This window comes from Xenopus laevis, chromosome 9_10S (assembly GCF_017654675.1).
Source record: "Xenopus laevis strain J_2021 chromosome 9_10S, Xenopus_laevis_v10.1, whole genome shotgun sequence".
NCBI classification, from domain to species: Eukaryota; Metazoa; Chordata; class Amphibia; order Anura; family Pipidae; genus Xenopus; species Xenopus laevis.
This window is the reverse complement of record NC_054388.1, coordinates 48,101,340-48,115,736: the sequence shown is the minus strand read 5'-3', so window position 1 is coordinate 48,115,736 and position 14,397 is coordinate 48,101,340. Positions and strand designations below refer to the sequence as shown.

Sequence of the window (14,397 nt, the reverse complement as noted above, 5' to 3'; positions counted from 1 at the left end):
TGGCAGCTTATGAAAGTTTGAACACATTTCTGTGGTTTTTATGTTTATTATAGTTTTGCTAATGAAGGTGAATTGCCCTTTAAGCTGCAAGTTTCACCAAAAGACCTGCGTATCTTAAATTGAAGTTCAATAGAAGCATGATATCTCCCACTCCCTATTCATTTCCCCCATATGCTTCAGTGATTTTCAGTGGAGTCCAATAGGCTTCCCTCAACAATAATTTTCTGTCCAAATCACTTTGTATTGAATTTTATCTCATCAATGATTTGAAATTGTATCTTCATCACACCATCATGTTTCTCCTGTATATGTTTGACTACAGCGGATTTATAATCCTTCCTACGGAGGGCCGAGATATGTTCCAAAATACGTGTACCTACTTATCTAAGCCAGGTACTTGTTGCCTCCAATTTACTAGAGTCATACAGACTCCTAGATATCCAAGAGGCCAAATTCGTATTTTTCTTGAAGACAAAGGACCACCGTATGTCCAACACTACAGCCATCACAGGACCTAGGAGCAGCACCCCCGAGTATTTTCGAAAACTTTTTTGAATAGACCAAGCCTCCTTACCAAAAGCTGTACAATACCATACAGGGGAATTTTTAGATCCCTTGTTGGAGTCTATATTAGTTAGTTTCCTACTATTTCAGTATCTAAGTGCACCTGCCACGTATTCTGGGCTCTCTGCCAAAAGCCAATTAAGTTTTAGAAACTTTGTATCTTTTTCTGGCTGTTCAGTAACAACATTACAGTACTGACATTACAATAACAATCTGGGACTCCGGGTTGAGCTGTTAAAATCAAGACTGTCCCACGAAAAATGGGACATTTGGGAGGTATGCGGGAGTAAACCTGGCCATAGATGCAAAGATCTGATTGAACGAATCAAGGATTCGTACGATTCTCAGACCTTGTGTGGAGAGTCCCGACATGTCCGGCGGAGATCGGTTGTTTGGTTGATCGGACAGGTTAAAAGATTTCTGTCGGCTGCGGGTAATATCTCTGCATGTATTGCCAACCATACGATTTTCAGTGGGAGACTGTCACTAGCTTTTGTCGGACATAACTTTCGTACGATTGCTGTCAGGGGCAGAACATCGGCTGATCTTTTACTACTTTATTTGATCTGAATGGTTAGTGGCAGGTCGGCAGATGGGAAAGTCCGATCATACGTTGATTCGTACGATCTTTGTGTCTATGGCCAGCTTAAGGGAAATGTAATCACATGAAGCGGGATAATGGCTTCCCTCAGTTAATAAATTACAGTTGCTGTGGGCCTGAGGCCTAAAGTTCCAGCTGCTCCTGACTGTGTCAGCCTTCTTTCTGGAAAATAAACATTAATGGTCAAAGTGATGGTCTGACATCATTAATTACCCTTTGATTAATAGGTTAATTTATAGCACTACTGATCGCTGGTGACAGTGGTGAGCCAAGAGAGCAACTGAGGTCTAACTGAGGCACAATAATTACAATAATAATAAGTTGTGCTTAAGCTGTTCTGTTGCTATGATCTTGTGATCAGAATGCCAACATCCACCTGCACTGCTTTAGGCAGATGTGTGGTTTTGTGCAGGAGGGAGGGCTAAACCTACAGTTTATCAAACCGTTCCTTACAGGATAATGCTTCTTGGAAATGAGGGCAGTCATGCAGATAGGGGTAAATGAGCGGGTAAAGAAGGCACCAAAGTGTAGGTGGGAAAGGGGTGCAGAGTGGTTTCAAAAAGGCAAATATACAATGTTATAGGTGTAGGAGAGTCCTGTAGTTCATCTGGGCACCCACCAAGTCCAGGGGTTGATTGTACACCCGCACATGCTAATTGAACAGTGCAGCTGCAAATGGAAGAGCATCCTGCACTTTCTTGCTGCAGTTGTACCACAAACAACTGGAGGCTCCAGGGAGTGCAGGAAATAGATCCCTGCCCGAATCCCTCCTTCTGCAACTTCAGCTCTCTCTGCAGACTTAATGGTGCCCCTGTGCACTTGAGGCAATGTGTCAGGTGGTGCAGGGCAAAAGGAAGCCCTGGTGTTAGTGTGTGACTGGGCTCCACAGTGTTAAAGTCCTATATGGCCCCGTCCCCCCCAGAATGGGGCTCATGCTCCCTGCAGCACATACAGATTAGCGCTATGATTGGCTGTTCCCCTCACTCCACATCTGGCTGAGAGCAGCTGTGTTCCCTCCCTGTCCACACTTCCAATTTAGAGGAGGAGGAAGAGAGCAACCCTGACAGCCGAACAGGCACAATGAGCTAAAACCCCACAGAATGGGGACCTGTTGGGGTACTGGGGTCACAGTGCTGCTTCTGAGCTGTAAGTAACTCACCTTCATTAGAATGTCTGCACTAGGACTGTACTGCAATGTTGTGACTGGGAATGGAGTTCCTGCACTGGAAATGGCGTGACTGTATTGACAATGTTGTTACTGTACTGGGAATGGAGAGACTGCACTGGAACTGTACTGGCAATGTTGTGACTCTTTTGGGAATGGTATATGTTTTTGGGAATATAATATTTGCTTTATTTAGTGCCAACATATTCTTCAGCACTTTATAGATATACCCATCAGTCCATGTTGTGTGGTGCTGTCTAAGGTCCCTGTCACATTCACACACACATTAGTGTCGGCGTCCCTTACGCAGACAAGATACATAATATGCTGGTACCACTGATCCAAGCACTGACTACTCATCTCAAAACCATTAACCAACAACTGAAGGACTTCCCCCCCATTATTGGGGCTCTGCTTCTCCTATGCCATCACCTGAATTACGTGAAAAATATTAAAGAGGAACTAAAGACCCTACAAATCTTTTCAATATATCTGTATGATGCAAAAAATCCAAGAACCTATTTCTTGGATTGTTTGAGAGGTGGATGCATATCTGAGAGCAAAGTGAGATCAGAATAAGGTGGTGAAATCTAAGCTGGACAGCCAGTGTATCATATTATATTGATATCCAGTTGAACCCTATTCCTCTAAAGCAGTGTTTTTTAGGGCTTTAGATTCAAATGGGGTCCCCCTCACTCATGTGTACTCGCAGTGTAACTTCCTAGCGCAGCGGAGTGCAGGCCTCCACCAGCTCACCTATATTTGGAAGAGGAGATCTGGACTTAAAAGAGCAGTTCTGTTTAAAAATGAAACTGGGTGAACAGACAGGCTGTGCAAAATAAAAAAAAAATATTTTAATATGTTAACTAAAATGTGATCTATAAAAGCCTGGAATGTTTGCTTTTGCTTTTGATACTAATCTGCATACTCAACAATCTAACTAAACAGTTTTGTCCCATGTGGACCCCTTCCAAGTCACTGACTGACACTGACAGGTTAGAGAACTGCAAAGGTGGAAGTATGTTATGGCTATTCTTTTTTAGCTAACTGTTTAAAATATTTTTTTTTTGCATAAATTTTCATTTTACCCAGTCTATTTTTACAAAAAACTGTTCCTTTAAAGAAACATGAAAGCAAGTTATGACTTTGCCTGTTATGTGGTACCATGGGAAGTGGCACAGTAGCTCTATGGGTTTGGGATCGTACTTCCCCTATTTAAAACCTTCAAAACTCATATTCTGCAAGAGAAAGGACCACAGGTTAAAATCTGATAGAAAGTGTTACTGTATCCATCTTGCACACCTGTCTTTTTATTTTTGTACTGTCCTACTGTCCCCATCTAACACTACTTTCTCCATCCTGTTCTGCTGTCTCCATCTTGCCCTTCTCTCTCCATCTAGTCCTACGGTCTCCGTCTTGTTCTGCTGCCTCCATCTTGCACTATTGTCCCCATCTTGCCCTACTGTCTACATCTTGTCCTACTGTCTTCCTTCTGCCCTACTGTCTTTAGCTTTTCCTACTGTCTTCATCTTGTCCTACTGGCTCCACCCTGCCCTTCAGTCTCTATGTTGCTTTTCTTTCTCCATCTAGCCATAGTTCCCCCATCTTGTTCTACTGTCTCCACCTTCTCCTATTCTCCCTATCCTATCATTTTGTCCTACTGTCTCTATCTTGCCCCACTGTCTCCACCTACATTTTTGTAATACCGTCTCCATCTTTGCCTTCTCTACATGCTTTCATTCTTTCTCCTTAGAATTGCTGTTGTGCTGGAGTTTATAGGAGTTCGCTGAGTAAAAACCAGCAGCTATTTGTTTCTCACTTGAGGTTCAGACATTGAACCCCTCTTCCTCTTTATAAGATTCCATCAGTGTCGGACAGGCCCACCGGGATACCAGGAAAACTCACGGTGAGCCCAGGTGTCATTGGGCCCTCATGCTGCTAAACATTTGGCCTATTTCATGGCCATTCCCTATTTCAATGAGAACAAAGAAGCTAAATAGCTGGAATAATTGATTATAAAAGTTGAGTGAAGAGAGGTAGAATAATATTACTGAGAGAGGGCCCCTGGTCTATGGTTTTTTTGGTGGGCCCCCCGGTGTCCCAGTCCAACACTAGATTCCATGCCCCATTGCAGGAGAAGTATCTTTACTGTCAGGCATATCTTTGGAAGGGGTTAAATTCCCATTGTACTTTGCCTCCATCTCCGAGTGCCTAATTGAGTACAGCTGACACTGCAGTGTCTCCATACAGCTGGCTTTCTGTCCATGTTTCCCATCAAACCCAACTTCAAACGAACCATCTGGAAATGAAGGGCTTGAAATTCTGCATAAATTAATTAAATCTGAAATAAACTTCCAGCCATGTAATTGGATCCATACGGATGCAGTGCTAGCCAGTTAGTCACACCCAGTCCTACGGGCCATGAAATGTGTCTGTAACATATTAACTGCCCCCACACTGGCAGTTACTCATGGCCTTGCCCCAATCCCTACTGGAGGTTTATCTGCATTATAAACAGAGCAGGGGGTGTATTGTAATTATTTACAGGGTGACCTGAGGGGAATAGGGGTAAATTGTATTCTATATCACACTGATCCCTAATCTGTAGAACAAGTGTAATTCTATTTAGCCCTAACCATTAGGCTTGGTGGCGGGTAGGAGCCTTCTCTTATATGTGTTGGGATTTCCCTTCATACAAACTGTGTTGGTATAAGGCATTGCCACTGTTCTACATCATGTTGGGATGAATATCCAATATTATTATTATAAAGATAAAGATATGAACCATAATGTTACTGATATACTTCCCAACCAAACAGAAACGAAATGTACCCCCCCCCCGTAACAAATGGTTCTAATATAATGATACCGAATAGAAAGTGAATATTTTATTTGCATGTCGAAATTCTCCAGTTGCTTATAGATATTTATGAGAATTCTAGGTTTTCAGTGTAGTTTTACTGACTGCAGGGAGTTAACTAGACCCAATATTACATAGTTGACTCATGAGTCCATTTCACTTTGATGGGAAATGAAAAGTTTAGGATTCACCGGTAGGACTTTTCCAGCTATTGCATGATAATGAAATATGAGGGCATTGCTTTGGACTTTGGAGACAAATATTTCTCTGATTCTCTCATGTTTAAAGTAATACTAAAATAAAAATTCTAAATATTAATGTGCATTAAAAATGACCAATGGGTCATGTTGATCATTTTTCACTAAAAATGCTGCATTTGTAAGTAACAGTTCCTAAACCTGACTGTTTTTCCAGTTTTGCCAACTGACTGTCCTCCCACCTGTCAATTTGAGTTTCTAATGCTAACAGACTATTGCTGCACAAATATGGCAGCCCCCTTATAGAGGAACATGGGAATTAGACAGTTAGTATAAAAGCATTGGGCAAATACTTTTATGGCAGAATTTTAAATGGCATTTAAAGACAATGTTATGATAGATGGAAAAAAGGTTTAATTTCTGGTGTCAGTATATCTTAAATCAAATGGATATACAAAAGTTAAGATGAGTAATGTAATAAAGTCACAATGTTTGCACCAAGTCCAGTAACCTATAGCAACCAACCAGAACGTAGCATTTACTGGTCTTCTGCACAAAAGCAGTCATCTGATTGGATATGGGTTACTAGACCTGGTGCCATTTGAGATAATGGAGAGTATCAGCCCCTGACAATCTGTATATTTCTTACTTAAATCTTCCTTCTCTCTCCCCAACAGCAATGGCTGCCTCCCGCAGTAACATGAGGACCAATGTGTGTAAGTGGTGTGACAACTCTCACCCTGTTTGTGATGGAGGCGTCTGCCTGACCAACTGCTCCCTTAGCTCGTATTGTGAGAATCCAGAAGAAATCTGTGTCACCATTTGGTGAGTGTCTTAGCCTGTGTGGCAAAGTGTTACATGTTTGTATCAGCTATGGTAATACAGTGTGTCTTTAAAGAGGGGGCCACCAAAAAAACATGTATTCCTAATGACAATATCATTCTAAGTCATTTCATAATATCGATTCATTGCTATTGTCTGTTCCTGTCTTTTCATTTTTTATTTCTTTTCTCTGCACTGCTGGTTCTGACTCCTAAAACATTGACAAGAGTTGAACAGTGCACACAGGACATTTCTACTTGCCATAATTAATGGCCCAAAGGGAGAGACTCATGGGAAAAGCATCTGTTGTTGATAGATTAAAGTTTGTTCTAGTTGGAATGATGACCATTGAGATTTTGGGAAAGCTTTTGATCCTGCTCCTGAATGATTTGAGTATAGATCCTTGACTCAGGAATTCTATACTCAGTGTAACTCGGTGTATGGTGCCTTTCAGGAAGGAGGACAATGAGAGCCTCCAGCTCAGCACCCGATGTCACCACCCCCTCCTGCTGCTGGAAAACTTCCTGGTGCCCAACTACAACACCAGCCTCTGTGTCATGAGCGCCATGCCCTCCGTGTCTGGGCGACTGTATACATGCGCATGCAAAGAAGAACAGGAATGCAACGACAAGCTCATCTTCTACAACCACAGCAATGGTAATGGCAGCCAATAACTGGCATTATACTGAGGCTGGTCCTCCCATTCATATGTAAAAATACTGGGCACACACTAAGCTATACCCCGATACTGTACTGTGTAAGGAAAACAATATGGCACCTCCCTCCGATATGTATAAATACAAAAATACAGATAAGGGATGATCTGGGCACACAATAAGTTATTGCTTCATACTGTATTGGATAGTGAACTGACTAAAGGATAGATTACGTTTTCTCATTGGACCAGTAAATAAAGTGTTGTCTTGCATTAAAAAGGGCATTAAAGGGGACCTGTCACCATAAGAAATAATTTCAAATCCTTTCCTATCATGTTAGTTGACATGCAGTGACATCTAGTAAGTGCTGAATTGAAAGTGAAAGTAACTACCTGCCCTGCCTCTATGCTTCAGGCAATATATGATTGACAGCTCAGATATTTAAACGCCTTTATAGCAGGTATGAATGTATTAATGAAAAAAGAATTTGGGTTTCATTTGCAAAGGACTTTCATTATACAGCTTTTTTTTTTCTGGATGACAAGTCCGCTTTAACTCAAGGGATGAAAATCTAGTTTTGCCTCTTTATAGGTCCCTGGTAAGGCCTCATCTGGAGTATGCAGTGCAGTTTTGGACTCCAGTCCTTAAGAAGGATATAAATGAGCTGGAGAGAGTGCAGATGTACAACTAAACTGGTTAGAGGGATGGACTTAAATTATGAGGGTAGTTGGAGTTGTTTTCTTTGGAAAAATATGCTTGCGAGGGGATATGAGTACTCTTTATATAAGTATATATAATCATTCTGTTTATTCATTTTATTTATAGGATTCTCCATGTTGCACAGCAGGGAGGTGGTTCCTGTGGCTGTGATTAGTCTCCTCCCACCATTTCTATGTACTGTGATGGTGACAGTACTGTTCTACCTGTATCGGACCCAAAGGCTCAGTAAGATATCCCACTCCTGGTCATACAAAGGGAGGTACTGCCTGGAGGAGCAAATAAAGGCTGGAGGGACAGAGGAGTATAACTGCAGGTTGTCTCCTGATCTGATCAGCAATTCCCACTCGGACATGAGATCACTGTGTGCCAACAGCATCAACCACAACACAGAAAGGCTGCCCATTGAGCTGGACCAACGTGTTGGCAAGGGTCGCTTTGCAGAAGTGTGGCGGGCTAAGCTGCGGCACAGTGCACCTAGTCACTATGAAATGGTGGCAGTGAAGATCTTTCCCTGCCAAGAGTTTTCTTCCTGGAAAAACGAGAGTTGGATTTTTGCTGATGCCAGCCTGAAACACGAGAATGTGTTACAGTTCATCACAACAGAAATTCGTGGCACCAGCCTCCAAAAGGAATATTGGATCATCACCACTTACCATGCCAAGGGCAACCTGAAAGATTACCTAGCCAGCCATGTTCTGAACTGGACCACCTTCCTGAAGATGGCTGGCTCCATTGTGAATGGTGTGGCCCATTTGCACAATGACTGTACCCCATGTGGTGCCATAAAGATCCCCATCGCTCACCGGGACATTAAGAGCACCAACATCCTGGTGAAAAACAACTGTGAGTGCGTTGTGTGCGATTTTGGGATTGCAGTTCGGTTGGATCCCTCTCTCACCACGGAGGATTTCGCTAACAGTGGCCAGGTGCGGGTGCCAGGTCACATTAGCCAACTTATGATCAGTGAACTAAGGCAGGGCCACCATCAGTAATCACTGTGCCCCATGCTACTGAATTAGGGGGGGGGGCAGATGGACAGTCATGCACCTCGTACCTCTTGGCTTGTTAATAATGCACAATCCACTCAAACCCTGTCCCTTTTCTGCAAGCCATGCCCCTTTTAGAGCCTGCAAATCATGTTTGACCTCTGTCATGCATTAACCATTTTATCCTGATGGCGGCCCAGTGAGACTGGCATTGCCCATATACAGAGTTGGCTCTACATGCACTGCCCATGTATAATGTTCATATGTCCGACAAGGTGATGCTGCTCATGTATAATGTTCATATGCCCTACAGGTTGGCACAGCCAGGTATATGGCCCCGGAAGTTTTAGAGTCACGAGTGAACTTGGAAGATCTGGAATCTTTCAAACAGATGGATGTCTACTCTCTGTCGCTGGTTTTGTGGGAACTGGGCACTCGCTGTGATGCAGTTGGAGGTGAAAACCCACTCAGCTCTACCTACCCCTTACACAAAATGTAGTGCCAGGGTATTTTGGGTCCCCTATTTTTGTGTCACTGATTCAGTCCAATCTCCCTTTACAGTCAGTTTCCCCCAACCTGACCATGCACTGATCCACCTTAATAACACTTCCATCAGTAGTAGGATTAAGGCAGGCTTGCCACCTGGTCCATCCATGTTTATATCAGCTGCATATAAAACCCATATGATGCATGGCTAATTCTTATACAGGTCTAGTCACCTATGTGCTTGGAATCTGGCCCCTGCTCAGCTCCACTCATTCCCATTTCTGACCCTAATTTTCCTTGATCTTTTTCTGCTCCTTTATCCTTTTTGCTCCCACAATTCTGGGATAATATGGTCTTCTCAACTGCCCTGGTTAAGAGAATATGTCTTTCTTTAGAGGTGAAGAGCTATGAGCTACCTTTTGGTAGCAAAGTGAGAGAGCAGCCATGTGTGGAGATCATGAGGGACCTGGTGTTGCATGGACGGGTCCGGCCAGAAATCCCTGACACTTGGAGGAGACACCCGGTGAGTTAATACAACAGTGAGGCTGGAGCTGACCAAAGTGCATCTGCTTATAAATTCTGATGAGGGAATTTGGCCTCAGGCAGGACTGTTAATCTATTCAATTCCCTCTCTTGCGAAGAAATCCCATAACCTAACTTCACTTACTTTAAAAAAAACCTTCCCATGCTGATGGTGAAATCTCCTTTCCTCACTCACCAATAACTCACTCATTCCCCCTCTCTTGGTTGAGAATCCCATAACCTGGCTGCCCTTACAGTAAAGAACCCCTTTCTATGCTGATGTTGAGATCATCTTTCCTCTCGACCAGTGAATCATTTATTCCCACTCTTGGTAGGGAATCCCATAAGCTGACTGCCCTTACGGAAAAGAAACCCTACCTATGCTAATGGTTAAACATTGTTAAACAAAAAAGGGACCACCCTCAAGGGAATCACAGTTAGTAGACAAATATCTGTACCTCCCGTAATTGTATACCTAGAAATAAACAATTTTCCCCATCAGACTATTCCAGCTTGTGATCTGAGCCCCAAGACTAGATTTAAAACTTGTGCGCCCAGGCCGCTCACACACTACCCACCCTATTGCACACTCCACTTGCACCTGCTTCACCTAACCCCTAACTACTGCAATTCCACCAGTCACCAGCACTGAGGACTGGGCAGGTGGGTGAGAGATTCAAACAACTGTCAAAATCTCCCATCCAGTCCCCAGTTCAGATGCTGCCCCCAGATATTTTCCATCCTGGGTGTTTGTGGCCTACCCACGAATCCGGGCCTGTTGAGCCAACCTACTGTTAAAGAGTAGTGTGTATCTGATACATTTTATGTATGCACCTTTCTTTTATGCCCCTAGGGACTGGATATACTGTGCGATACGATCACAGAGTGCTGGGACCATGACCCAGAGGCCCGTCTTACTGCCCACTGCGTAGCTGAACGTTTTATACTAATAACCCAAATGGATTGTGATACCACAAACTATAACTCAGCTGACTGAGGAGCATCCCCAGGAAGCAAAGGCTTCTATTGTCTCTTTCCTAACAGTGTTATAGATTATTTCTATTGCTGGAGCTAGAGTCCGCGGGTCCATTTTTAGGAACCTGTACCCGCAAACTTCAATCCGCAACCCGGACCCGCAACCCACATTCTTACCCGCTTGGACCCGCAAGTACTTTATCCGCAACCCGGACCCGCTGACCATCAAGAATCATGAAGTGCTGCCGTAAACCCGAAGTGACATCATTGGAAGTAGGAGTGATCAGAAATAAAAGGAGTAAAACAGGAAGTGCGGTCAGTGTAAACTGGAAGTGACATCATCGGAAGTAGGCGTGATCAGAAAAAAGGAGTAAAAATCGATATTGAGAAGACCCGCCGACCTGCGTCTATACCCGCAACCCGCAGGTTTTTGCGGGTACCCGACCCGCTGCAGGACTCTAGCTGGAGCTAGCTACAGCGGCTAGAAGAGATCCCTTGCAGCACATGTACAGCAGGGCAGCCATGGCCTCTATACTGTGTATAGTAATAACAGTGTAATAACAGTGTATAGCAATAATACTGTGTATAGTAACTGTAAATGCAAAAAGAGTAACCAAAGAAATGTTATATACTGGCAGCTCATAACCATTCAATGTAAAAAATGGATACTATACCAAACACACTGATTGGATTGTTACAGAACCTGCCCTGGGGGATTCTGGGTAGGAGATTGCATATACCCACATTACATGAGAATGAGTATAGGTCAGATACCCAGAGGCTGAAGTCTTCATCCAACATTATGGTGACCTGAACAAGACACAAATACAGTATATATGTATATACACACACATACATGAAAAGTGAATAAAGCTCAAAATCTTTTTTAAAAAAAATAGCTTTTATTTCCATACACACTAATTCATTGGGAACACGTTCTATTCCAAATCAAAACATAAAGAAAAATTGATCACATTTGTGTTATTCCTTTACAGAAATGTTTCAAGATTTTGCTTTCCTTTGAATCACTGAACTTATATTTAGTTGTATAAACAGTGTTTCTGAGAACTGCTGCACATCTGTGTTGTATGGAGTCCACCAACTTCTGGCACTTGTTACATTCCACAATTCTGCTGCATTTCTTGGTTTTGCCTCAGAAACAGTATTTTTGATGACAGGTTTTATATTGGATTAAGGTTCAGGGATTGGGCCGGCCACTCCATAATGTCAATCTTGTTGGTCTGGAGCCAAGATGTTGCTCATTTACTGGTGTGTTTGGGGTCCTTGTCTTGTTGAAACCCATTTTAAGGGCATTTCCTCTTCGACATAAGGCAACGTGATCTCTTCAAGTATTTTGATGTATTGAAACTGATCCATGACCCCTGGTATGTGATAAATAGGCCCAACACCATAGTATGAGAAACGCCCCTATATCATGATGCTTGTGCCACCATGTTTCACTGTCTTCACACTGTACTGTGACTTGAATTCAGTGTTTGGGGGTCGTCTGACAAACTGTCTGAGGCCCCTAGACCCAAAAAGAACAATCTTGCTTTCATCAGTCCACAAAATGTTGTGCCATTTCTCTTTAGGCCAGTCAGTGTGTTCTTTGGCAAATTGTAACCTCTCCGGCATGTCATCAGCATTTGCTAAATGTAATAGTATTCACAGGTAACTTTAGAACTTTTTTGATCTTCCTGGAGCAAACATTGGCTGTGTTTGCCATTTTGGTTATTCTTCTATTCATTCGAATGGTAGTATTCGGTTCTCTTCAATGTCTTTCAGGTTTTGGTTGACATCTTAGTATTTGAGATCATTTTAGCTGAGCAGGCTATCATTTTATGCACTTCTTTCAATGTTTTCTCCTCTCCAACTTTTTAATCAAAGTACGCTGTTCTTCTGAACAATGACTGGAACCACCCATTTTACTCAGATATTCAGAGAGAAATGCACTATAACCAGCATGCACAACTTTTGCTGCCTTCCTTCCTTAAATAATGGCCGTAACATACACCTGTTTTTTCACAAAGCTAATGACCTCACTAATTGATCTCCAAACTGCTATTATTTTGAACACTGCTATTATTTGAAACAGGCCTCAATTAATGATTCAATTACACAGAACCAACAGCATTCATGTCATGACAATTGGGTCTGTTGGTTTTCTATTACTTTACTACACCTACTAGGAAACTGTTAAGTCCATACAGCAGCCCATATGGGGTAAACTCCCCTCCTGTCAAGTAGGACAAGTGAGAGTTAATTAAGCACATTATAATACCGCCGCTTCCCCCATATGATAGCTGTTATAAAAGAGTACTCCAGCGGAATAACTCAGCTTTATTAGGGTGGGAAACAACTTATGCTGCTGTATGGACTTGAAGGAAAAAGAAATTACAATAAGTAAAATTTCCTCTTTCCTTGCTCCTAATATCTGCCTGATAACTCTGCTGATTATAGGAATAGGATTGTCATTGCATTCTGAATCCAGGGGTGATCCTAGTGATACAGGGAGCAGAATATGGGAAGTTTGGCATTTTCCCTGGTCGCCTTCAAGTCTACCTCTGGGACTCACAATAGTCTGACTAACCTGTTGAATATTTCCTGATTCAAGGACCACTACTTTAGATGCAGGTAGGAGACTATTACAGATTTTATCGTTACTGCTTGATCTCAGATTAGGTCATAGAAAGCCATGAGGACATTGAACTCCGCCCATATCTCTCTGACATTGGTGGAAAGAGACTTTTCCATGGTATCCGAAAGGCCCCAAGGAGTGTGCTTCCCTAGATGAGCCCACCATCCTCTGGCAGAGGTATCTTTTATTAGGAGCTCCATTGGCCTCCCTTTGACATATCTCACTGGCTGAAGCCACCAGTCTAGAGAAACTCTAACTTCTTGTGAGATCATCCAAGTGGAATCCAGAGAATCTTCTGACCTGTCCCATAGTGTCAAGATCTCCTGTTGAAGAGGACGCATGTGTAGCCTGGCCCATCTATAGAATCTGTCATCAAAACTAACAACTTCATCATCTGTCTCAAAATGACAGGAAATGGAGTTTTGAGGTGACTGACGTATTCTATAATTCTGCCAATTCTCTGAGGAGTTAGGGAGACTATCATCGCCTTCATATTGATACACATCCCCAGAAACTGCTTTTCCCTTGAGACAAGGTCTTACCCTTCTCATTAAACATCTTCTCCATGCAAGTGTCTAATTTGGAGCTAAAAAGGTGACCCTGCTCGAAGCGCATATTATAAAGATTTGTTATTGATGTGGCATCAGTGGTCCATGGCTTAAGTCAGATAGCTCTCCTGGCTGTGGTAGAAAGAGCCATATTGTTAGAACTTCAAGGATTCAGTAGAGGCATCATATAAAATGCAGATGCTAACATTATTTCCTTAGGAGATTTCAATAGCTGGTCCCTAGGGACTTTAGCTTCAACATCCTCCTCCAGCTGCGTAAGCCAATTTCTTAAGGCTCTGGAGACAGCAGAAGCTGCAACCAGTTGCTTACACTGGGTTAAAGCAGAAGTGTAAATGTGTCTCAGAGAACACTCTGCTCTGAGGTCCATTGGGTCTTTAAGACCTGACCCATTTTCCACTGGAATGGTAGTGCACTTAGAAAGACCACTATGTCTAACAATGGAGGAGATTCCTAAGCCTAAGCTTCCTCATCAATAGGAAATAATGACTTAAACAGGCACTTTATCAGGATTTTTCCACTCAAACTCTATTAAACTGGATGTACGGGAAAGGTTTTTGCCCTTTTAACAATAGCCTTAGATTTCTCAGTATTTGTATTCTTGAGCCTCAATAGCTTATCTAACAGCTTTAATAAGCT

At 42.6% G+C, this 14,397-nt stretch overlaps 1 protein-coding gene across 1 annotated transcript; it reads left to right on the top strand.

Annotated features, from left to right (window-relative positions):
* Positions 1-2,085: 2,085 nt before the first annotated feature.
* Positions 2,086-10,885, top strand: tgfbr2l.S (transforming growth factor, beta receptor 2 like S homeolog). Its single transcript, XM_041578902.1, has 7 exons — positions 2,086-2,311; positions 6,065-6,212; positions 6,664-6,866; positions 7,691-8,511; positions 8,885-9,026; positions 9,453-9,580; positions 10,433-10,885. Exons 1-7 carry the CDS (start codon positions 2,266-2,268, stop codon positions 10,574-10,576), a joined length of 1,632 nt encoding a protein of 543 aa, XP_041434836.1. The 5' UTR covers positions 2,086-2,265; the 3' UTR covers positions 10,577-10,885.
* The last annotated feature ends 3,512 nt before the right edge of the window (positions 10,886-14,397 follow it).